At 39.7% G+C, this 24,797-nt stretch overlaps 1 protein-coding gene across 16 annotated transcripts in view; it reads right to left on the reverse strand.

The window, feature by feature from the left end:
• Positions 1 to 2,990: 2,990 nt before the first annotated feature.
• The window catches only part of Unc-115a (actin binding LIM protein Uncoordinated 115a), a 68,111-nt gene continuing 46,304 nt past the window's right edge, over positions 2,991 to 24,797 (reverse strand). For 4 of the 16 annotated variants that reach the window (XM_011142991.2, XM_011142987.2, XM_011142986.3 and 1 more), the window contains 10 exons: positions 23,761 to 23,832; positions 21,221 to 21,407; positions 20,804 to 21,063; positions 20,429 to 20,690; positions 19,154 to 19,237; positions 17,183 to 17,283; positions 10,297 to 10,366; positions 8,104 to 8,186; positions 5,229 to 5,432; positions 2,991 to 5,145 (listed from right to left, as the gene is read on the reverse strand). In XM_011142991.2, coding sequence (XP_011141293.1) covers positions 5,032 to 5,145; positions 5,229 to 5,432; positions 8,104 to 8,186; positions 10,297 to 10,366; positions 17,183 to 17,283; positions 19,154 to 19,237; positions 20,429 to 20,690; positions 20,804 to 21,063; positions 21,221 to 21,407; positions 23,761 to 23,832 — 1,437 coding nt within the window. In that variant the 3' untranslated portion in view covers positions 2,991 to 5,031. Of the gene's footprint in view, positions 5,146 to 5,228; positions 5,433 to 8,103; positions 8,187 to 9,469; positions 10,367 to 10,589; positions 10,688 to 17,182; positions 17,284 to 19,153; positions 19,238 to 20,428; positions 20,691 to 20,803; positions 21,064 to 21,220; positions 21,408 to 23,760; positions 23,833 to 24,797 lie in introns of those variants that run through there. The other 12 variants (XM_025297667.1, XM_025297669.1, XM_025297668.1 and 9 more) reach the window with 12 other exon arrangements.

The following is a 24,797-nucleotide window of genomic DNA, read 5'->3' on the forward strand; positions in this document are numbered from 1 at the left end:
TCTAAAAAACGAATAACGTGTTAATTTTCGAAGTAGTGCTCATAATTTTCCACACACTTTTGCCATCTTTCAGCAGCTGGCGAAATCTACTTCGGCAAAAACCGTAGTTTTGACTCAATGAACCCACTAAATACAAAGTACTATCGATGTTACAAGCTACTTTGTTATACAACAAAGCAACTGTTATATAACATACCATATGATTTAGTTGACATTGTAACATCGATGATACTTTTTGTTTACTGGGAAGTCATCAATGCTTTTTTTATTTTCTCGGGAAATTGAAAGTGGGAATCCATCAAGTGATGCTGAAGCGACCGGAACAGGTGATGATACGTAGGAATAAGGTCCGGAGAATAAGGCGCATACGGGAGAATTTCCCAGCCCAAAGAACAGATAAACTCCAAGGTCACTTTTGCCGTGCATGGCCGCGCGTTGTCGTACAGCAGAATCACCTACCAGGGTTTCCTGTAAATGGTCTTTTACATTTGATTTCGTCGTTTAAAATAATGAGTTATGAGTTATGTTGATAATATTCAGAAGGGACAATTTCATTGGGTTTAAGACGCCCGTAATAAATAACGCCTTTAAAATCCCACCAAACACAACAATACCTTTTTAGCATGAATATTCGATATTTTTAGTAGTACTTGATGGCTCACTCGGATGAATTTACGATTTTCGTCGTTTGGGATCGACATACAATACTTATTTTTTAATCCCCAGTCACAATTTTGTGAAGAAAGTCCTTTCGTTTGACAGCAGGGACATTGTCGTCTCATTGCGTCTCATTTTCTTTCCGGGGTGAGCACGTGTGGAACTCAATGACCTGTCTTTGCAATTCTTCCTTCTTCTTCTTTGCTTCTTTGGATGTACGGAAATAGTTGGTTGAATTATACCAAGTTTCTCATCAGGTTCTTGTTGCATCTGACAGATTTTCGTTCAGTTGCTCCAATTATTCCTCTTCAACTTTTTTCGGCATTCCACTGCGCTCTCGATCAGTAAAATCAAAATTGCCTTCTTGTAATCTGCCTTCTTGTCACCCCTTTTTACAAGTTTTATGGGTCATAATAGCACTCTCACCTCAAGCGAGACAAATTATTTCAGCAGCCTGAGCAGCATTTCTCTTTAATTGATAAGCAAAACAAATGCCTCACATGCCTCACAGCGCCTCACATTCCGTTTCGTTTCGACGACATCGTGTTCACTGCTGTTTCATGAGATTATGTCAGTAAAGCCGCCAACTATTATAGTGCTTCTTAAAACTTACGGTTGGCACTTTCAAATCATCATAGAACGGGAAGAATTTTAAATTTGGACCAGAATTACAAGCCGTCAAATGTAAAGGCACCGAACTTATTTATACACCCAATATATCCGGATCAATTCCTCAGTGGGAACAAGTGCGACGCCAGTCATCTCTCTGAGAAGTTAAAGAAAAATGAAAAAGCAATTTTTATTCAAGATCTACGCGAAATAAATTAAAGAAGAAATGCAACGCGTCGCATGATCGACAAGATAGCAGTGAGACCAGCAATCAGTAGGAAGTTGGTGGATTTTTTCGTACATTTGCATTTATTTAACTTTAGGGACTAGCGGAAGCAATGTGCTCTATACAACAGAAACATACATTGGTTCGCATTGCACAGTGGGAACAATAAACGTCGCACCATGATCAAGAATCCCGGGCCGCATGCGAAGTCGGTAAAACCCGACGCGCGCGAGCTGTACAAACAAAGGCGGAACGAAAACCAGAAAAAAAAAGAAAAAGAAAAAAAAACGTAAAACCATACAAAGGCGCATACACGCCAGTACATACCTAAGGAAAAACGTAAGAAAAAGAAAAGGAAGAAAATGCGACGCGACTGTCGGTCCCTAAAACGATATCAAAATAACGAGATAATCGATTGCACGTCGATAATGATCATGGAGCACGTCGGACTCTCTTCGTGACGAAACCGTTTCCCGGGCAACACGAGGATCTGAGCCTGAGGGCATCTCGAGAGACACCGCGGGTCACGCGAAAGATTGGAACAGATCTCTTATGCGTATGTGTTGACTCCGGCAGGAATTGTAAGTGTCACACAAATGTACAGCGTGCACAGGACGCTCGTAAGATTAAAGCCTTATCCACAAAGTGCTCTTTGCGTTCCGCTCCTTTCTTTTGATCTTCTTTTGTGACTTAAACTTTGCGTGTTAAGGCAGAAAAAGATAAAGAATACGAAAATGAAACACAGGAAGCAGAGAGCACATTGTAGATCAGGCTAACATGGTTCCTCTCTCCCTCCCTCCCTCCCTCCCTCCCTCCCTCTCTATCTCTCCCCCTTTTTCTCCTTCCCTCTCATCCTTTCTCCCTCGTATAAATGTCCCACGACATTCGCTTGTAGGCACATGACTTAGGGTAGGAGGCAAAGTGTAATAGTAAAACGCAATTGTCGCGACAATACGTTACGCACGCGTCGACAGCGGCAGCTCGGCGACTTCGTTCGAACGAGACGGCCGCTTCGAGCCTTGTTATCGCGCGCGTGTACGTGCAGCCGAAGAGTGTGAGACGAACGCATCTAACGTACGATCGTACATCGTTCGCGACGTAACAGGTCGGAACTTCGATACGTGTCGTGCGCTTCTCTATGAAAAATTCAGCTTGCTTCCGCTCGCTCAAGGATAAACCGGCCGTACAATTCGGTGAACGCGCGCGTTCGCTTCAATTTGTCGCTTGATACATTATGTGGGAGCTCCTTAATTCTGTGCAGGACCTAATTTAAGGGTGGAGGACGATCGCTGGCGGCTTCTACAAAAGCAAAGTTTCTTCTCGATTTCCGATGGCGGTTGCGAGTGTGGAATTGGCGATTCGCATTTTTGAAAGTAGCATAAAGCAACTTTTGAAGTACGATAACTTTGCAGGTCGTATAATAAGAGTACTGCATTTCACGCCGATGGCACGGAGAGAACATGTGTGTTTCCCGTTAAATCTAAATTATTTGTTGTATTATTTTAAGAGTTCTACGTTTTATCTTATGAGCAGTTTTCCCCTTAAAAATCTTTAAAAAATCGCTTAGCGGTTTTTTTCCTTTTTTTTTCTTTCTTTTTTAGGTGGATCGACGAATGTGCATGTATATATGTGTCAAGAATCATGCATTGCGGCGTGTCAATCACGATCATGCATCATGTGTGCGTGTCTGTAGCGAAATGTTCAAAACTTGACTTATGCCACATTTCCAAAATCACATGCATCATCTCAGAATGATGCGAATCAGAGATGTTCCGTGAAAATCGTTTACAAATTTCGACAGTGACGAATATATAATAACAATAAATCCGTTACGTTCGTAAAACGTAATAAAACATACGTTTCGTGTTGACGATAAGGCTCTCGATGGTCTCGACTGTTCGGATCCACCACGACTATAAATTTGGTCCTGATTTTCTTATTTGTAACTCTAACATAGAATGATCGAGCGATCGTAAATGTTTATCGCAGTCCGCACCGCAGAACGTATCCTTCAGTTAATACATCGAGGGTAATTAAAAGGATAAAATATCTCACAAGGACACCGCGCAAGCTACTCTATAAAATAATCCTTGCCACAGAGAGTAAGTTAAAAATGTGATCAATCACGCGCAAATCGTCCAATTAGTCAATGTACTCGCACCATTCAACAAGCTTCTTCACCTACTTGGATCTCTTTTTAATTTCTTCACGTTGCGTGTAGTAAAATATAATAATATAATAATAATAATAATAATAGCAGTTAAAAATTAATAATAATAATGATAGACCCTATTTTTAGTAGCGTTCCTTGCATTATAGTCGTTCGCAAGGTAATATGTATGTATGCGATTTAGCGAATACATGATTATGTACTTTGAAACTTCCTAGCTGCTTCTTCGCGCCGCCCTTCGACACCTCTCGACAAACTTCATATTTACAATAGTGAGTTATATCAAGAGTTTCTTTTTTTAGTCGTATCCCCCTCCCATCCACTATTTGATTATCTTCTCTACGTTAATATCAGCCAGTCGTTGCGCACTCGTAAACGTGTGTGAGAATGAAATCAAGTCACGATGGCGCTCCGAATGGTAAAACTCGAGAAAACGTCTACGTCGCTAAAGAAATCGGGTCACCGTAGATAAAGCTGCCTGTGGATTCGTTGCTGCGAGAAAAAAATTGACGACAAAGTGGCAGTGCTTTCGTGTCTTTAAAATATGTGTACATGCGCGTGTTTGTGTGTTTTGTGTATGTCGTGTCGTGTATTTTGTGCTCCCGCTTAGAGGACTTTGATTTCGCATCACCATCGCCATCCCCATCACCACCGAGCGCACGTCGGCAGTTAAATGGTCGCGGTGATCAGCGCCGTACTTATCTTACTTCGATGTTTTAGACGCAACAACGTCTCTGGGACTCTCAAGCCACATGAATTTAGATACAGATCAAGCGCACACAAGTAACTAAAGTCTAAATTACACAATATTTTAAACGTTCACATATATACACGTACACACAACAAACGTCTAGTTGTGCGTATGCAAATATCTGTTGATCGTTCTGTTTTTTATTGATTTTCCTTCAATTTTTTTTATCAAAATTATCAATTATGTTGTCACACACATAAGTTAACTTTTTCGTTTTATACTCAATAAATAATATCAAGACTCTTAATATAAATACAAAGCGGATAATGACAATGTATATGCAAATACATTTACAAAGACAACTCTGATTCTCGTCGATTGCTCTACTACTTCATGCGTTTCTTCCAGTTTGTATCTCGTATATATCGATATGACAAAATCGTAAGGAGGCTTATTATTTTCTAATGACAACTTCTGGAAGAGTCCCTCGAATACATGAGGCTGCCAATTAGCGTCTAATGCGTCTGTAGGTAGGGTAAGTACGGTTCTGACAACGGTTGTCGAACACATTTTTTTCTCCGCGATGCATCTACCACGCAGTAGGAATGTACAGTCTGTACCACAGTAACACAATCGTGACATGAGGCGATGTAATAAGTAAAATGTGTATAGCATGAGTTAAAACAGCCGGGCACGTCTTTTGATTTCATTGCGGCGCCACTGTGGCAGTCTGTAGAATTCCGCGCGGGAGCACTGGAGGACCATCTCGAATTCCGCGTCGGAGAGATGCCGCTGAAAAAAAGAGATATAAGGGACGGTCAATAAGAATGTTGTTGAAAGTGACTGTTCACGTGACTAACCGCGGCTGTGCTCACCTCGAGATTGCAACGTTCCACGTCAGCTGGCAGCCTGTAGTTGGTGATAACGAGTAAATGGTAGGGATAAAGCTTGGGCGGTTCGGTTGGTGCAGCACCCATGTCCGGCAACGATCTCCTCACATGATGACCCCCGTGACCTCCGACAACCGAACCTAGGCCACCTGTATATGTGGTGGATGATGGAAGGATTCCACCATCATTCTAAATCACGACCACACACAAAGTCTTGTAAGTCTCGGCGGTAGAAGTTGGCGTGAAGAAATAACGAGAGACAGTAACGCGAGCGCCGAGAGATAAGCGCGAGGGATTGATCTCGCATTCTTCGAGTCATTTAGTTAAATTCTGCCGGAGCAATTATCTTCTCGAATCAAAATTCCTGGCGACAAGTTCACCAAGCGCGATACACGGGAGAAAATCTCGGAGAAAATAGCGGTTGGATCTCACCTAGCTAATCTTGTCGGCGCTCATGAATAGTAAACACATCTTTCTCACTCTATGAAAATGTTCGTATTCTGTCATTGCGTAGTAACAAATTAGTGTGATCGATAGATTGGTCTTTACCGTATGCACACGAGTGAACGCGACTGCATTCGTATGACTCAATAGAATGTCTAAGTGAGCAATTTTTAACGGTATCGATTCAATGATTCTCAGCCGCGGAAGCAGATCGTAGAATAGCTTTTGATACTCTCTCTCTTTTTCGAAATATACTTTGATATTCTTGAAAATATTTTTCAAATATTAAGAAATTCAAGACATATGAAAGTGAAGCGATCATTCCACGTGCGAGCGTTTTGACCTCTTTTCAGTAGTAACGCAATTTCACAAAATTTCCACGAACGTGATGCCACCTTTTTCATTTGATATTTATCAGTTGTTTGTACTATAATTCTTTAGGCGCGAATAACGTATGTTGCATACAGAGTGTAACATCAACATACAGGTCAGTATGACGGGTTGCCTGCCCCTATTCGGACGATAATGCAGAGGTTGCCGAAAAGGTCATTCGTTGACTTTGTTGATAATGATATTTGCAGTGCTCCCAGTTATGACGAGTGCAACTAACTTTGCACCGTGATCGTTATGACAGTTTCTCGTTTATGACAGGAGTCGAGCCTCATTGAATTAAAAAAGATGTGTAAAAAGGTAAACCTGAGAAATACGTATATACGTATATACGTATATACGTAATTACGGACTTAAACAGAGTAATAAATAAGGAGATAAATAATATAATATATTTTCTTGCTTCATATAATTTTTTAATTTCTTTCTTGCGTTGAAAAGTTCGATAGGAATTAGAAATTAGAAGAACGATATAGAATAGGAATTAGAAATTAGAAGAACGATATAGAAATATTCAGAAGTGTTATATACTATTCCATCCATGTTTCTACAAACGATCGCTTCTGCAAAGGTATGCATCGACCAGAAATGCAGTATAAGTATTGATTGCAACTTAATCGACGATAGCTATCAAGCGACATATTTTCGTACATCATAGTCTTGTAGATTGACGTTTCTTTTATCGAAAATAGGGCTTAATAGTCGTCGATCAAAAGCGATTTTTTGTAGAAATGGAATGAATGGAATATAATATGTAAGACTTCTAAATATTTCTATGCCGTTCTTTCTAATCTCCAATTCCTATCGAACTTTCCAACGCAAGAAAGAAATTAGGAAATTATGTGAAACAAGAAAATGTGTTGTACTATTTATCTTCTTAATTATTACTCTTATTTACTTGCTTATCCGTAATGTTTATTTCTTAGTTTCACTTTTTTAAACTTTTTTTTTTATTCGATAAGACTCGATTCCTGTCATAAACGGTCGATAAACTGTTATAACAATCACAGTGCAAAGTTAGTTGCACTCGTCATAACTGAGAGCACTGCAAATATCGTTATCAACGAGTGATTTTTTCGGCAACTTCTGCATCATCGTCCGAATAAGGGGCAGGCAACCCGTCATGCTGATATGTATGATATTACATCCTGTGCATGCGCGCATTTTCGCGCTTGAAAATTAGTTTCCCGTCGAAGAAAAGATGTATGTACACACAACGAATTAATTTTAACGCGCAAACGAATTGAACGTTTATTGACATATGCAGAGAGACGTTTCTCAAAGACGATTAAATTATTCTCTGAATGCAAATTAAATTACGCAACATTGAAACACAAGAAAAAAAAATAGATTTCGGCGGATGGAGCCAAATAGCGCAGACTGGGTAGAAAATAATAATTACTCGACCGATCAACCGACTTAATTAAAAAGCAGTGAAAGTAAGCTCTTCTGAGATAAATCAAATATGCAACATCGAGCAGATTCATCGGGTACAAGTAATCAAAAGTGCGAAACTGAAAATCGTAGCGAAATATACAGCACGCATGCATACTCATTATACAGTATTGTATGTACAATATCTTACATCGCAATATATAAATAGATACTTAATAAATCATGTATAATCATACACATATAAATATATATATATATATTTATATATATAAATAATATATATATTATTTACGACATAAATTTCAAACGTACTGTCAATCGTACCGTCACGATTCTCTAAGTGAATGTGTGCGCGTAAACGCGACACATATTTCAATAATAATTACAGAGCCGTGCTTAAAATGTTACATAAAATTACATTTACATCAACTCCACTTGCCGGAACGACAAAATCGAATTCTCGTGGTTCTAAACAGTTCTTTCAAGGGGGATTCATCCGTTCCGTGATGAGACTGTCGAATCGTCATCATTATGGCGGAAGGCGCGAATACACGCGCCTATGCGCTTAAGAATCCTTCCGACAAATGGAGTTTGCTATTGGCTTACGGAGATGCAAGAACAAGCTACAAACCATGCTAATTCGCCGGGAGTAGTATGGGGCTGTGGTACATACCAATGCCCGCCGATCCACATCCGTGATGCTGCCTGTTGATACTAAAATTGGGGAAAACGTGAAAGAAAACCATGTCAAACCATATTGCACAAACCATTTCCTATGTTAAGTACAATCTTGTCGTTGTACCAATCGTGTTCCCCATTCTCCACATTTCGCGCTCCAAATATGAAGTATACGCTAAACAGCGCAGGTGATTGCACAGGCTCAGCAAGAAGGTGCAGCGAGATAACGTGGGAACACGATTGTTCCGTGATAATTCTCAAAAGAGAGTAAGTCTACTTCAAACTTTCCTGGCTTATAAAATTGACCAAAGGGTCGCCTTTCGGTTCCTCGAGAATGTGTCAGCCAAAGAGGTCCGCGAAAGTCTTACACGATCTTTTCGACTTGAAGAGTTCGAAACCTTCGAGATACGTGGTACTTGTAGTTTTTTCTAGACTTCAAGGTATGCCGATTGCGCGAAACGCGACTACGAGCGCCGTTATCTTCGCTTACGGCGACGTATTTGGCCGAGTTGTTGGAATCGCTCGTCCTCTCATCGATTCGACGCGATTATTTACTCGTTATAAGAAAGGAAACTGTCGTTATGTAAAACACACTGTAGGTGGCTAACAGTCTCATAGTTAATAACCAAACAAGTGCCGTATCCTCACAGATCTCTAACGTAAATAAGGTCGTACATACGACGACGTACAACAGGCCAACTTACGAAGAACGTTTCACAAGTGACTGTGCGATAGTTCGCAAGTATATTAGTAGTTAGCATGCGTTTTCAGGGGAGCAAGGCGAAACGAAAAATTGTCTAAAAGAAAAAATCATGACGTGGCAGCGACGCGCTCGCAAAAGTCGTCGGCTGTGCTATCGTGGACTTTGCGTGACCATCCAATTATTTTCGTGGAAACGACACACATTCAATCTCGCAGAATCCCGTGAGAATAAGTTGCGTATCAGAATTTGTAACTTTATCCGAATCAGTTTTCCCGCGGAGGAAAGGTTCTGCTTTCAATGTTGCGGCTTCGTATGATACAATGAGAAAGAATTTAGGAACCGGGATATCTCAAAAGTTCTTCCTGAGACACGAACACTCGAGATCTCGTTAAAAAGGCTTTCAAAGCATTAGTAATTTTTTTAGTTGCAAGCGATCGATAATTAAAGATTTTCGGCTGAAGCTCTCAGAACGCAGACGGACACCAAGATAGTGTTGTTTAGTTAATTTTGCCAGTGTATTATTCTCGGCGAGGAAGCGAAATATACAAGATGTTTAAAAAAAAAGTTCAGGACTTTAAGAGTAAATAGTACTCTTGAAATGAAAAAAAAAAAGTTCTAATAAATGTAGGTCGAAAAATTAATATTGTCGCAGTTATGAATAATTATTTATTTTAATTAAAGGAACTGATGACTTGCTTCTACAGAAGATTACATATGTTCTTCTCCTATTTCTAGCGCCCCACATCTTCGTAGAATCGCGAACTCTTTCAAAAATCCTCGGCTTTGTTCTAATTATTTGATAGACATTTCGCATTATCTGTAATTTCCGATAGAGGGTACACCATGCTCTTAAGAAATCCCCATAAAAAGGATCTAGAGGACTTAAATCAGGAGAACGAGGGGACCATGATCCAATCCATCTTTTACAGAAGGACCTATTCAAATGTTAGACGAATTACATCAGAGAATACAAAATGTTTGTTAAATAGTTGAAACAAAGCCGAGAATTTTTAAAAGAGCTCGCAGTTTTATGGTACGAAGATCTGAAGTGTGTGTAGGAGAATCTAGGGAAACGAGTAGGTCACTTGCTTTAATAAATAATTACTAAAATAAATAATTGTTCATAACTCCGACAATATCAATTTTTCAACTCATTTTTATCAGGACTTTCCTCTTCCATTTTGTGTTATTTGCTCTCAAAATCCTTTTTTTTTAAACACCCTATATATCGAGAATAATTAGAAGAAACAAGAAGAGAAGCTCCCGTTCGATTCGGCTCGATAACGTCGCGGACGCTGCGTCTCTTTAGCGCAACGGGACAATTTGCCGAGGGCGTCAAGCTCGAGAAGAAGCGTGGAGTGTGGACGTTGAGAGCGGGTGTGGGAGAGAAGGCCGCGTGTGTGTAGCGGGGACCAGCGTCGGGGTTCCCCTCGTTTTACTCACTGTCCGACTTGCCAGACGAGAAATCAGTGCTGTGCGTCTTGTCGCCCATCCCACTGAACGAATAGTCGCCCTAGACGACAGAAAAGCGTTATCTTAGAAAGAGTGATGCGCTCGGCTCGATTATGTGTACTTTCTCTCCTTCTCTCTCTCTCTCTCTCTCTCTCTCTCTCTCTCTCTTTGTTTTCTCACTCTACGTATGTAGTATATATAGATATATGTATATATTTATGTAATTGCACTATATCAGCGCGGTGCACGTCGCCTCGTCGACTGTGACGCGGTGCAAGACTTACAGGGAGAGCAGACACGGAACCGCCGGTCGAGGAGAAGGTGTGACTTCGCGGTGCCAGACCGTACCCCGGCTTCGGGATGTGCCGAAGGGAGCTCACAACTGGTTTCAAATCAGTCAATCGACATGTGTTACTCATTAGTCTCGGCGGTGATTCAGTTCGCTCAATCCCATACGAATGCCCAACGTTCGCTTGCCAGATTCTCTTTTAGGCGTTACGTGAACCCTAGCAGGAGCCATGTCGCTCCCTCGTGTCACCAATCAAAAAATCGATCACTGTCGATGTGGGATTTCCCCCTAACCGCTGCGCCCCGATAATGACGATACTTTTGGCGTTTTTGGCGTTTTTTTCCTTTCTTTTTCTTTTCTTTCTAGTTTTGCAATTTGCCCCGACCGCGAGTCCGAATCGATTTTGAAAGACGGATATCCGTCGACACACGCGAATTCGCTACGAATAATCGAAGAAAATCGAACATGCGTTCGTGTATTTCATGTAATACCAGCCGTTTGTACTCTCGATTAGTAAAAAATTTTGAAAATTTGATAGCTAAGACACTGTTGGTAAGAAATTTTCTGTTTTATCGATCACTCAGAAGTTCGCTTCTAAGTGATCGATATTTTTGTGCGACGCTAGCACTGACTGCTTACTATTTTATCGGCTCTCTTTTTGCTTTATAATTCTTTCAACAAATTTTTATAAAAAATATATATCTTTTGGTAAATTAGTGGGATACAGTGCAAACGGCTGTGTATCGTTCAATTACCGCAGTGACTGAACGCTACTGGTATCACGTGTGAGGAAGGATATCCATGATGGCAATCATCTTGAATAAATCGTCGCACCCCCATCGGCAAACGGCGCTCAAAAGTAGCCGACAATTTCGAGTGCATCGATGAAGCATTGACTCTCGTAAAACAATGTGCAATTTACGACTAAAGAAAAAGGGTACGTAGAAAGCCAACACCCGTGTAAGTGCAACAGATTCTTCTCGTAAGCTAGACGAGCGCGCCCGCCGTGATTACAAGTCAAAAACTTTTCCTCCTGTGGAGTAAACGCGCGTTATCGAAGATACCGTACAAATGTGCGTACAAAAAATACTTTTCAGATCTCTCAGGACGGGATATCGTGACGTATTTACAACACACACAAACACACATATAATTTCCCAGCAAACACAGATATACAACTGTTACATGACAGTAATAGAACGAAATGTAATGCGCGATATAACATGCATACAGACGTTAGTAATTTCCTACTCATATGCATACAGTTATACAGGGTGTGCCAAAAAAATGGGTATCCTGGACTAACTCGGAGGGATGACGTTTTTGGAAAAAAAAAAAAAAAATGACCTTTGGAAATTTCAAAATCGTCAAGTTAACATAAGTTAGGCTACTCTTGTAACAGCCTATTCTTAAGGTTGAATAAAATAAAAAAAGTCTAATACCTCCTCTTCAATTTTTCTTCCGACGAATAGTTACCGAGACATCGTAAGCTAAATGTTGAAAAAGTTACCAAATTTTTCTTAAATATTTCAAAAAATATTAGGCAAATAAAATAATATTTCAGATAAAAGTTGTTCAAATTAATTGGTAGAAGAAAATAATATACTAAAAATGAGGGTTTTTATTTACGATTTTAAAGTTTACCTTGATTTGATCTCTAAATTTAATCCCTAAGTTCAAGTTCACCATTAGATGCTCATTTCTAAACCATAAAACTTTTGTATTCGACATTTTTTTTTTAAAACGTTATTCCTCCAAGTTAATTCATCTTTTTGATACATTCTATATAATATATTTGGATGTGCAAATTAATTCGACGCCTTTTTTAAGATTCAGTATATTTAAAAAGTCAAGTACAAGTTTAATATAATTCAAAATAATTTCCATTATTATTTTCTATGACTTTACTTCATTTGTCGAGCAACTGATGAATGTAGAAAAAAGCTTTTTTGATTCAATAAAATCATCAATGTTTTCTCAGGCCTGTTTTAAAATGTGTATCCATCAGACGATGTTGAAACAACCGAAATAGGTGGTAATCCGATGGGGTTAGATCTGGCGAATAAGCCGCATGAGGGAGAATTTCTCAGCCCAATGTATAGATAAAATTCTTTGATCCTTTTGCGGCATATGGTCGAGCGTTGCTGCGAAATCACTTGTTTAATTCTGTCGCCAGTATAAAGTTTTTTTTGCTCCAAAGCAACGCTTAAATGGATAAATTTCTATCGGTAATAGTCTGACTAAGATTCAGCAATTCATAGTAGATCACACCTTTCACATCCCACCAGATGCATAACAAAATTTTTCTTTAGTAAATATTGGGCTTCGATGTTGATGTCGACGGTTGGTCGGATCTACCCACGATTTTTTACGTTTAAGGTTGTCATACAATTTTTTATCATCCGTAATGATTTTGCATAAAAAATTCTTTCTTTTAAACCGGATCAGCAAAGATATAGCCACGTCGAATCTTCACTGTTTGTTTTCCAGACTAAGATTATGCGGAATCCATCCTTTGAATTTTTCCGAGTTAAAGTAGACGATGGGATATGAGTAGAAAAACAACACGGATGCTGACTCAAATTGCAAAATCTTCAAGCAAAATCGGATATTCATTAGTTAAATATTTGTTATCGATACCCCTTCTTTCCGCAGAATTTTTTATTGCCTCTTTGGGCAAGATGGCGGCGATGACGTCACGCATACGTCAAGAGAAAATATTGTTAGAACGAAGCTAGACTCGAACGCGAGTCCTCGGGGTTACTACGCAACGGTCCAACCACCTAGACCAACCGTAGACTGTTGCTAGTGGACGCATAGTGAAAGCTTCTCGAAGTGTGTCTCAAAGTGTGTGATGACGTCAGGCATTAATTAATTTTTAATTAATATATATTTAATTTTGTTTACCCCCATTCTTATCGTGATATAGTGACCTCATGCATATTTTGAGAAGCTCTACTATGCGTCCACTAGCAACAATCCACGACGGCCTAGGTATTTGGACCGTTGCATAGTAACCCCGAGAGCCCGGGTTTCCAGGTCTAGCTTCGTCCTAACATACATTTTCTCTTGACGTATGCGCGACGTCATAGCCGCCATCTTGCATAAAGCAATAAAAAACCTGCGGAAAAAAGGGATATCGATAAAAAATATTTAACCAATGAATATCCGATTTTGCTTGAAGATTTTGCAATTTGAGTTAGAACCCGTGTTGTTATTCTACTGATATGCATTGGTGGGTAACTATCAGTCATAGTGCAAGCTTCTACTGAGTTTGAGCAGAGTTTTCATTTAACAGTTACTCGAACTCTTCGTTTTTGAACTTTTTTTCGATTGGCCTGGACGTTCTCGATCCGAAAATTCAAAATCTCCATTCTAAAACTTCTGACACAATTTTTGCAAGTTTTATACGTCACAGCGTCTTTCCCCAAAGCGAAACAAATCATTTCTGTAGTTCCAACATTTCTTTCAATTCAAATGCAAAAAGAATGCAGTGCCTCAAATGTTACTTTTCGACCGCCATCGTATTCATTGCTATTTTGCGAAGTTATGTTAGCAGAGTCGTCAACTATTATAATACTTCTTAAAACTTAAGCGTTTTCGAATGATCATAGGACGGGACAAAAATTTTAATATGAATCAGAATCCTAAGACGTTAAATGTAAAGGCACCAAATAAATTTACACACCTAATATTAATGAATCAGTAACAAAACAACTGTTTCTAAGTTTTTAACTGAAGGTTGCAATGAATTAAAGCAAACAATAATTCATCCGCAAAATGCAAGTTACGAAATAATTCATACTAACAGTAAAAGTAAATAACAGAGCAGTATAACAATTTGATAACACAGTTATGTTGCAATTATAAAAGGAGATTAAATAACTTTAACATATATATCAATAATTCATAACAGCAGTTGTATACTTTCTGCTCAAAAAGTATCCGGAATTGTTCATTTAAGTGACGCGCGTTTATATTTTAAAATCCTTTTGTGATTAAGTTGGTACCACTATTATACTTAACTTCCATAAAAAATTGAAGTGCAATCTGTCAATTAGTTTGTTCGCGGCAGCTGTTTATGTCAGTCGACTTCAGGGTATCATCTGCGATTTTTACGATGTCGAATATTGTGAAGCAAAGAGCTTACCTTAAATTTTGTGTTTTCGATAAAAATTTCTTGTACTGACGCGTTGAAAATGCTATAAAAAACCTGTGGGAATAACTTTCATTTCAACGTATTTCAAAAACACAGGCGTATGAGTGATATAAATTGTTCAAAGAAGGTCAGCCGTCGAAGACTTGCCTCGTTCTGGTCACCCATCCACGTCAAATACCGACGAGAACGTTAAAAGAGTGAAGAAATTAGTGCTTGGAAATCGCCGTGTGAGTGAAAGAGAGGTTATTGCCGAGCTTAACATATCAAATGGTTCTGTCTATACCATTTTGACCGAAGACAGCTTATGGATTTTGCATCACGATACTGCACCGTTACTCACATCGCTTCTCGTATGTGACTAGTTAACCAAACACCCGACTAATATCATTCCGCAAGCACCATACTCGCCAAATATGGCACCCTGTGACTTTTTTCTTTTCCCAAAACTCAAATTACCGCTTCATGGTAAACGTTTTGAGACGACTGAGACAGTAAAAGAGAATTTGCTGAAGGAACTCAAGGCCATATCAAAATCGACTTATGAAAAGTATCTTGAAGATTGGATTAAGCGTTGGCATATGTGTGTTGCACAGAATGGGACCTATTAGGGGTATGCAAGTTTCCATCGTTTTTTATTAATATTATCATAAATGACATAGTACCTTTAATCGAAATATTTCTCGGCATTATCTAGTACTTTTTGCCATCTTTTAGACAAAAGACGGATAATAAAAGAAGTCTTTGTTCTTAGAATGAATAAAGTTATTGATGAATTGTTATATTTTCTCAATATTGCGAAATTATATACCAGAAAGACTGTGGTACTGCATAGAACAAAGTAAATAAAAATCTAATGGAGTAATATCTGGAGAACATGACGAGCGTGATAGGACTTCCTATTGCAATTCCATTAAAGTTTCCCGGGTCGTCAATGCAACATAGGGCCTGGCATTGTCGTGCAGAAAAATCACTTTATTTTACTTTGTCGCAAAATATGGCCGTTTCTCGATCAATTGTTCATTCAACTACCTCAATTCTCGACTATATAATTCTATGGTGGTAGTCAGATGGTTTTAAAGCTTATAATACAACGCTTCTTGCATGTCCCACTACAGGAGGACTTTATGACCATGGATACTTCATTTTGACTGTGATGTAGAGGATTCTCCGGGATTTACCCTCTTTTGCAATTGGGATTATCATAATAAATCCATTCTTCGTCTGCGATCACAATTCAATACAAAAAAGACTTGTATTTGTGTCTATTGCGCAGTGAAAAGCAAATGGTAACTCGGCTGACAATAGCGTTCTCGAATAATTCATGGGGAACCTATTTTCCTTCCTTCAGGATTTTCCCCATCTCATGCAAACGTCGAATAACAATACTCTGATTAATATGTAATCTTTTCATACGTTCTACACTCGATCGAGTCGAATCTTCTTGCAATAACTCTTCCAAGTCATCCGAATTTATCTCTTGTGGTCGCGCGGCACGCTCCTTGTCTTTCAAATCAAAATCGCCACTTTTAAAGCGTCAAAACCATTCATGACATGAACTTTCAGCTATCGTTCCCCCATCATAAGTTTCGCGAATGATTCTGCTTCGGCAACTGTTTTGCCTTGATGAAATAAAAAAAGCATACAATGACGAACATACTGACGAAATCTTATCGACTTCCATCTTCATATGAATTAAAAATGTTTATGTCAATGAATATGACTTATTACGCATCAGTTTCTATGCGGATTGACCAATATTGACATAATCTAACAAAAATGCGTCGCAACTTTCATGTAAATAATTCACAATGCCATCTATACGTAAACGATGGAAACTTTTCCATGATCCCTAATATTTTGAAGATAACACAATAAATTTACCTGAATAATTAAATATTTTGTGTTTACTGCCCCATTTTTTTGGTACTTTTTGAACAGAAGATATTACGTGTTACTCGTACGTCATATAACAGTTATATTCTATGCTTGCTGGGTTGCGGTCTGATACATGAAGAGTGTACATCTCGGAAATTGCACTTGTCATGTATTAACTTTCAATACCTTAATAAAAAGAAAGAAAAAAAAAACAGATTAATCATCTACCAAAACAATCTCTACTCAACGTTTCATCGTCAAGTACACGCCTTTCTCGCATGCCTATCTTACACGTGCTCACAGAGAAACGTGCGCAACTTGTGCAGGAACACCTGATATCCTCGCACCAGCTTCTGCCTCTGCACGAGACAAGATAACGAAACAAGATAACGCGAGAGATAACGGTGAGACCGAACGTACTCCGCACGAGAGACTAAAGAGAGCGAGAAACCGCTCGCTCGCGAGGACCCGCTTCGAAAGACGCGAAAGAGAGAGCGGACTCAGGCTTTGACTTGGGACCAACGGCGGGCGAATTGGAAAGTTTTCGGACTCACCGAATGATAGTGCCTAGTGGCGTTTGGAAGAGTGAAGGCGCGCTGAGTACCAAGGGGTGGATAGTTTCTGGGAGCCGGGGAGCGCGCCGATGACCTCCCAACTGCCGCCCACGCAAACACAACACAAACACAAAAACACAAATAGAGACACGATGATAGTAGACGACAAGTAAAGTAGCGTCGTATGACTGACGTAGGTTGCCGCAAATATACACTGTTAAGCCTGGCGCGCTAAAAAATTTGGGGGAGCAGAGGGGAAAGAGCATTAGCGTCGCGATTGTTTGCGTCGACGTTGCGTTTATTCGCAATTATCGTGAGAGACGCGCGATCGAGTTTCTTCCCTCTTTTCCGCGCCGATAATTGCCGGGCAACGCGTGACAGCGTGGAGATTGTAATACAATTAACGGACATCTCTCGGTTCGTGTCATCAGCGACCAGCGACATGCGGCGGCAATTTGCGATGCGGCTATTTACACACGACGCGGCAATTTGCGATAACAATGCAATTAAACGAGAGTGCACGTTTGATCGATGGAAATTTTAATTGTCCTTTTCGGTGTCGTTCCCCGACTGTGTGCGCAACCTTCCGCTATCACGTGAAAGCGCAGCAATTGACGAACGTCTCGCGTTAGCGCGCCAGGTTTAACCGATGAATCAACATTGGAAGATACCGTGAAGCAAAATTTGATATATCTGTCGAGAAAGAAGCGGAGGTGTGCGGTGCAGAAAGAAATAACCATCATGCGCCGTAGTAATGAAACAAAACGATTGTCACGCCGAATTATCTTCCAACATTGTGAGTGACTTGTCGTCGCTAGGGATGTTTCAGAATGAGCCGTTTCTAAGAACGTCGGTGAGAAAAGCATCCTTTCGTCGTCAATCAATTCAAGATCGCATCAAGTCGATCAACAAGCGCGCGCTTTCAGCTACTTTTGTACTCCACTTGTCCATTGTCGCTCATTAAGCAAATGGTGGAGGAACAAAGATACGACAAACGAACTCCGCTGTTTTCGTCACGCAAGGTGATGTTGCAAACGCAAAGTAAAACAAAACGCTGAGTTCAGTCCTTCAGTCTGTCCGTTTTCGTATGTTCTAGGTCAGTCTGGACTAAGCGTTCGCTTCTGCCGAACTTGGGATGAACGTTAATCGCGAGAGTGATGAGATGCCTCGCCGAAGGCGGCGACAAAGTCGACTCTTTCAAGGTCGATTACCTGAAGTAATCCAAACGTACGAGTTCTATGATCGTGCTGCGAGAATGAGAGTGATGTGCGTCAGAGCAATGTGTGTTCGTGTGATGATGAAGAACTTTTCGTAGTCCCAAGTGCCATGCAATAGTTATTAAGGACAGCTACAGTTACCTCGGGATACGATTTCCAGGGCTAAAGATTGCAATGGAGGTTTAATTGTCCGTTATTATTCGGAGGTATTGGTTGACGCGCGGGCGCCGGCCGCAGTTCGACGAACGGAGGTAACAAATGAAGGCAAGCACATCGAAATTAGGGACGATATAACATGCATAGGCAGAAATACATCACCTGTTAGATTAATGGGCGTCCGGTACGTGTGGTGGTGGTAGTAGTAGTAGTAGTAGTAGTATTGGGTGCTATATATGCCACTCATATAAAACAATGTCCTACTCTCGAGGAGAGTTACGTACGTAGGTTAGGATATTATCGGTATACTGTTAATAATTAGCGTGAATCCCTCCCACGTCTCACAAGATCTCGGCACTCGCCGACGTCGTGCTCCACGAAGCAAACGTTTTAGCGGCAAAAACGGGACCATTTACGACCTCCCGCCCTGGGAAACCCCGTTCTATCGAGAGACTCATAGTGTTCTCTAATCGATGTTACTTCAAAGAGTGGTATATGTTAGTGTCATGTGCGAACGTGTGGACATGTATGAGATGATCGTTACTTATGTTAATGAGACAATTACGAGTAGCGCTTGCAATAGCGGATGGACACTCACCGTTGTAGCTAGGCCCGCTGGATCGGTAGCTAAAGCCATCGTCATCCTCCCAAGGCCGTGCATGGTCGATATTTCGCGAAGGCGCTGCGCAAAATGTTCATCGAGTTATTCGCTTTGTAGAGAACACCCGGATCGGACGTAGAGTCCATCGCGTTTGACCAATCAATTCCTTCTAATCCTTATGATATTCCCTCAATAAATACAATTATTTTAACTTCATCTGGATTTACTCTTATTCGATATCCCATCATTCAATATTTAATGACAATTTTTATGAAAGCAATTTACTTTCAACTGTTATACCCTCGAATTATATTTATATTTTTCCTTTTATGAATATTCTGAACCACCATTTACAATCTTTGATTCAATCTATGGTTCTATCTATTTCTTTCATCGCAACTAGTCTTTATGTAATTATTGGAACCTTATTTTTATCTATTTGTTTATTACAAATAAATAATCTTCATTTTTATCCTTCTCATCATTTTGAATGAAGCTGCTACTTGATGTTGACATTTTGTTGATGTGTTGTATGCTTATTTCTATATATTTCTATTCATTAATAAAGGTATTAATTATTATCTATATAGTATATATATAAATTAGAACCAACTTCTAATTAATAAAATTAATTAATTAATATTGATTATATTTTTAGCTTTTTATTTTTAATTATTTTAATATTATTATCTTCTCCAATATTTTCAATATTTTTATTAAATTAATTATTTGCAAAAAAATTACTTAAAATTGAGAAAACAATTCTTATAAACGTGGATTTGATTCTGTTTTCATTCACAAATACCATTAAGTTCTTTTTAATCGGTTTAATGTTTTTAATTTTTAATATTGAAATTTCCTTATCCTTCCTTAATTCTATTAACTCTTTCGTTAAGAAAAATTTAATTTATTAACGAGTTTAACGAACAATACTTTTCCCCGCAAATTTTTAATTACATCCTCAAATAAATTTATGGAGCAAACATGCTCGAATTATACCCGATTCAACAAGCATTTTAAAAGGGTGAAGGGGGCGTAATCACGAACCAAAAGACTATATCACGGCAATGTTCACTAATTAACTGACCAATTAAATCTGTGCTACACGATACGCATAAACATACACCCGCGCTCGACAAACCTCAACAAGATTCGACAACTGATTGCATCAAACTCAAACAAAAACCACACCAGTCTCATATCTATATTACATAGTTGGGGAAATTTTTCTATTAAATTGTTACGAAGTTACAAAGTGTGTATGTAACTTACATGCACCAACAGGACTTTCGTAACGCAATCTATACGTGGGCTCCCTGGCAGCGGACGGTGTCCTCGAGGCATTTCTGGGATCCACGTTCGCGGCCTTGTGTCGCAAATTCTCCCGGTCCTTCTCGCGATCTTGCAGGAATACCTTGGCTATTCCCGTGTCGATCTTGCTCAATTCGTCCTGTTCCTTCTTCAGTTTCTGCTCCGCCTCCTTGATATATGTCTTGTTGTCTACTTCGTCCTCGTCGTCAGATGCAGGTACTCCCTGAATGAGAAACGTCCCGTTACAGTAACACTAATTAAGCGACACAATGACGCGTCGTTAGGAAAACTAAATGGTGAAATCCTGAAATAGCGGAGACTGAATTGTAAGATTACTTTGTAGGTATCGGACCATCGTCTACGTCTTTCAGGATCAGTGTAAGGATACGGCGGAGCAGGAAAATCGTCTCTCTCGATCGGCGGCTGTGCTCCGGGCGGCGGCTTCATCGCGTCCGGATAATGCGCCAGTTCGATCGGCTCATCGTTATCCACCTGGCTAGCAGGTGATTTCGGTCTGGTGTCGTTCAGAGCGTCGACCAAAGCCCTCATTCCCGATCTGCTGCTGCGTCCGCCGCTGCTTCTTATCGAACGAGATGCTGGTCGGAACATAGAAGCAGAAGCACACTCTTGAACTGAGCCTTTCCCTCGGCGTGAATTGGCATTCCGATTCCATGTGAATTTACGAGTGTAAGAACTGAGAGGAGAACAACTTCTAGGAATCCTAATAGTACTGTATACGTGTGGAAAACTTACAGCTAGGTCTATGGAAATGCGGGCTAGTTGGGGGTTTATCGTACGGCTGTATCGGACGTCTCAAATATCCCTGACTGGGCGTTTCAGTCAAGTATGAGTACGTATAAATCCTAGACACATCTTCCGGCGCTCCTCGTCCGTATTCTCTCAGGATCAGACCGGGACTTCCAGTTCGCGCTGGATAATACTGAGGCAATCAATGCATCTTATCACGCGTGTGGCACAGCAATTGCTTCTTATGGATCTGAGTACTAATCTATCAGACTGTACGAGGCGCACGGAAAATCCGGAAGCAAATTTCGCTCAGATTTCTTGGCCTGCGCTCTAGAATCACTCAAATTTTCGATGCGCCTCTGTAGAGAAAGAAGATTATGGTGCACGGCGAGCGACGCTCTGTCAAAAAACGTATTCATTTAGCTTGCAGCAATCTGACTTATGTTTCGTAATTTCCGATACGTACAATCGAATAATAACATTAGTCGTCCCTCGCATTTATAGCGTTGATGAGCTACAGATGCGGTTTAAAAAATGACGGACAATGACGGAGACCAAAGTATCCATTAAAAGATGCGTGCGACTAAATTTTATCGTCTCGCATGAATTCACTGGTGAATTTTAGCAGGGTTGGGAAAGTTACTTTGTAAAAGTATCTAGTTACAGTTACAGTTTTTTTCACTGAAAAAGTAACTAGTTACAATTACAAGTTAATGACCTTCAAAACTAACATGTTACAGTTATAGTTCTTTAGAAAGTAACGAGTCGTTACTTTTCAGTTACTTTTTTATAATAATTGTGCTATTATTTCAAATTTCGTAATTGTGTAAATTCCTTCAATTTTATATAAAAATAGTTTGTTGATTATTATATTCCTCATATTTTATATAGTTTTTACAAATTAGATTCATTAAATAAGCAATTCATACATATATTCTTTAAGAATGTTAATAACAACTGGTCAGAGAAATGCCCAGTTGTTCTCGTTTCCAAGTTTTTGCTGTAACTCGAATATTTCTGCATATACTAGCCATGGCATTTTACAATCCTTCTCCGAAGATTGAGATGTTTTATCTATTGCTTAAATTTTTTATATAACTGAAACCACGCAGTGCACTTCACACTGAACGCAGGTTATGTTATGTTAACAAATAAAGACTGGCGACGTGCGACGAAAATGCCCGATAGGCGTACAATTTTTTTGAAAGAAATATAGGTTGCGTTCGGAGAGGAAACTATCAGCGCTATTGCGTCATTTTATCCTTGTTTTACATCTAATGAACGATAAAAATAGATGATGCAATAGCGCATTTTCCAATGCAGCCAGAATAACTGTATGCTTATTGGATATCAAGCATCGCACGTCGCGTTATCGTGCTAGTCTGCCAGAAACTTAAGTTTGAAATATATAAAGTAACTGTTAAAGTAACTATTAAATTAGTTGCTAGTTATGAAACAAATGTAACCAAGTTGAGTTACAGTTATAAATGGAAAAAAGGAACGAAGTTCAGTTATACACCCTCTGTCCCAAAAATAACCAGACTGGCTCTATTTTAACGAAATTAGCGTCGCCTTCTGTTAGTGGGAGATTAAGTTAGGAAGTGTCAACCTTCCTTAATAACCTGTAAAAATTTCATGACATTTCGTTCACTAGAAACCAAGATACGACACATTTAAGTGACAGTAGTTTGATACCTCGGTCGAAAAATAAATAAAGAATATCCACAAAGAATTCATTCCAAGTGGTACAACGGTTAATGCTCAGTATTATCTTAGTGTATTGAAGCATTTGGTAGACCGTATTCGTCGTGTTCGCCCTGAATATCGAGAACCGCGCAGTTGGCAATTGTTGCACGAAAATGCAACGATTTCTCATCGTTCGTCAATTGTCACTAATTTTTTTACCAAAAGTCAAATTTTATTGCTTCAACATCCCTCGTATTCACCCGATTTGGCACTCTGCGACTATTTTCTATTCCCTAAGTTGCATTTGGCGATAAAAGGAAACCATTTTGCATCAATTGAAGACATTCAACGGTCAACGACGAGCAATCTCAACACCATTCCAATCAACGACATAAAAAAGTCATTTGATGCACTTCTTGAAACGTGCAAATCGTTGTATTTCTGCTGAGGGAGAATATTTCGAATAAATAAAACGATTTCTGTCAAGATTTCTTAACTATTTTTGTTTTTTTTTTAAAGCCATTCCGGTTATTTTTGGGATAAAGGATTAGTTACAAAAAAAGAAAAAAAACTGTAACTGTAACTTCGTTACAAGCAACGAGTTACCCTTCCCAATCCTGAATTTTAGATATGCATTTGGCATAATGCGCAAACCGACAAAGATGATAATTTGGACAATTTGTCTCAGTGGGTTCACTTATAGCGTCATTTTCCATCCGACGGGTCAATAGAGTTGAAATCGGATCGCGGGCGTCTGACAGAGCGAGGGCACGCGATGCCAAGAGCAGAGGCGATACCACGCAAAAAGTGATACCCGAAATACTCGTCGGGAGTGCTGTGCTAAGTGACACATGGCATACCTTGCGACTGAGGCTGCTGTAAGGGCTGCACAGCGATCCGTTCAGGCTTGGCGTGCGTGACCGCAATGAAAACTATACAAAATGATCGTGCGAAAAAAAGTAAACAATGATTAAAAGAAGCGGTAATAAAACTTAATCAAATCAAGTACACGATAATATAATTACGCGATGTCTCGTTTCGTTTCTCTCGTACGTCGAGGCGTGCGCGAAACGAGAACGACGAGAGGGAAACGATAAACCAGCCGATCTCCGAGGCAAAAATCAAGCTATACACAAAGCTGACAAAGTTGTGTTCCCTTAAGAATTCACAAGGTGTGTCCCGCTCTATACTGTCCACTATACAGAGTTATTGTTACACCGACAGTTTTACACACACACATACACACACACATACACACGCACACACGTACAAAGTGTGTATTACACGACGAAGTGCTCCGCAAAATTCGCGGGGGACGCAAACTGATACGTCTGTACGAGTATCCGACACCTCTCGAGTAACTTCTCGGACACTCGAGAGCGCGAAACACTTCGCCCTTCTTATAATCGTAAACCGATACACTTGATTATGCAGACAAACACAACTAACAATGTACAATGCAGCTACGGTCGAATGATGCGAGCAGTAGACATAAATAGCAGCATGCATTCCTCTTGAACTCTCTTAGCAACACCGGCATATTAATGTCGGGCTCGTATTAAGTAGCAAGCGGGACACAACTGCGCTAACTATTGAATCATACGATGCTGAACACTCGCAATCTCGGTTTTCTAAGTCTTTTTCGTACACACTCTTTCCGATCAAGCGGACTTTCTTGGAGCGGGTCGAGTAAAAAGATGGACTGAACAAAACGGATTGAATAAAAAAAGAAAAGAAAAACGAAACAGTATCTGACAAAATCAGGAGGGGAGGAGAATCAAACACATTGAACACTCACGATTACTTGAGATACACTACTACATACCAAGTTGCTACACACAATCAGTCTACCTGGTGTCAGTTTTTTGTACAATGAAATCAAGAGAAGAAAAATAAA

Source organism: Harpegnathos saltator, unplaced genomic scaffold, assembly GCF_003227715.2.
Source record: "Harpegnathos saltator strain DR-91 unplaced genomic scaffold, Hsal_v8.6 scaffold182, whole genome shotgun sequence".
Classification (NCBI taxonomy): Eukaryota; Metazoa; Arthropoda; class Insecta; order Hymenoptera; family Formicidae; genus Harpegnathos; species Harpegnathos saltator.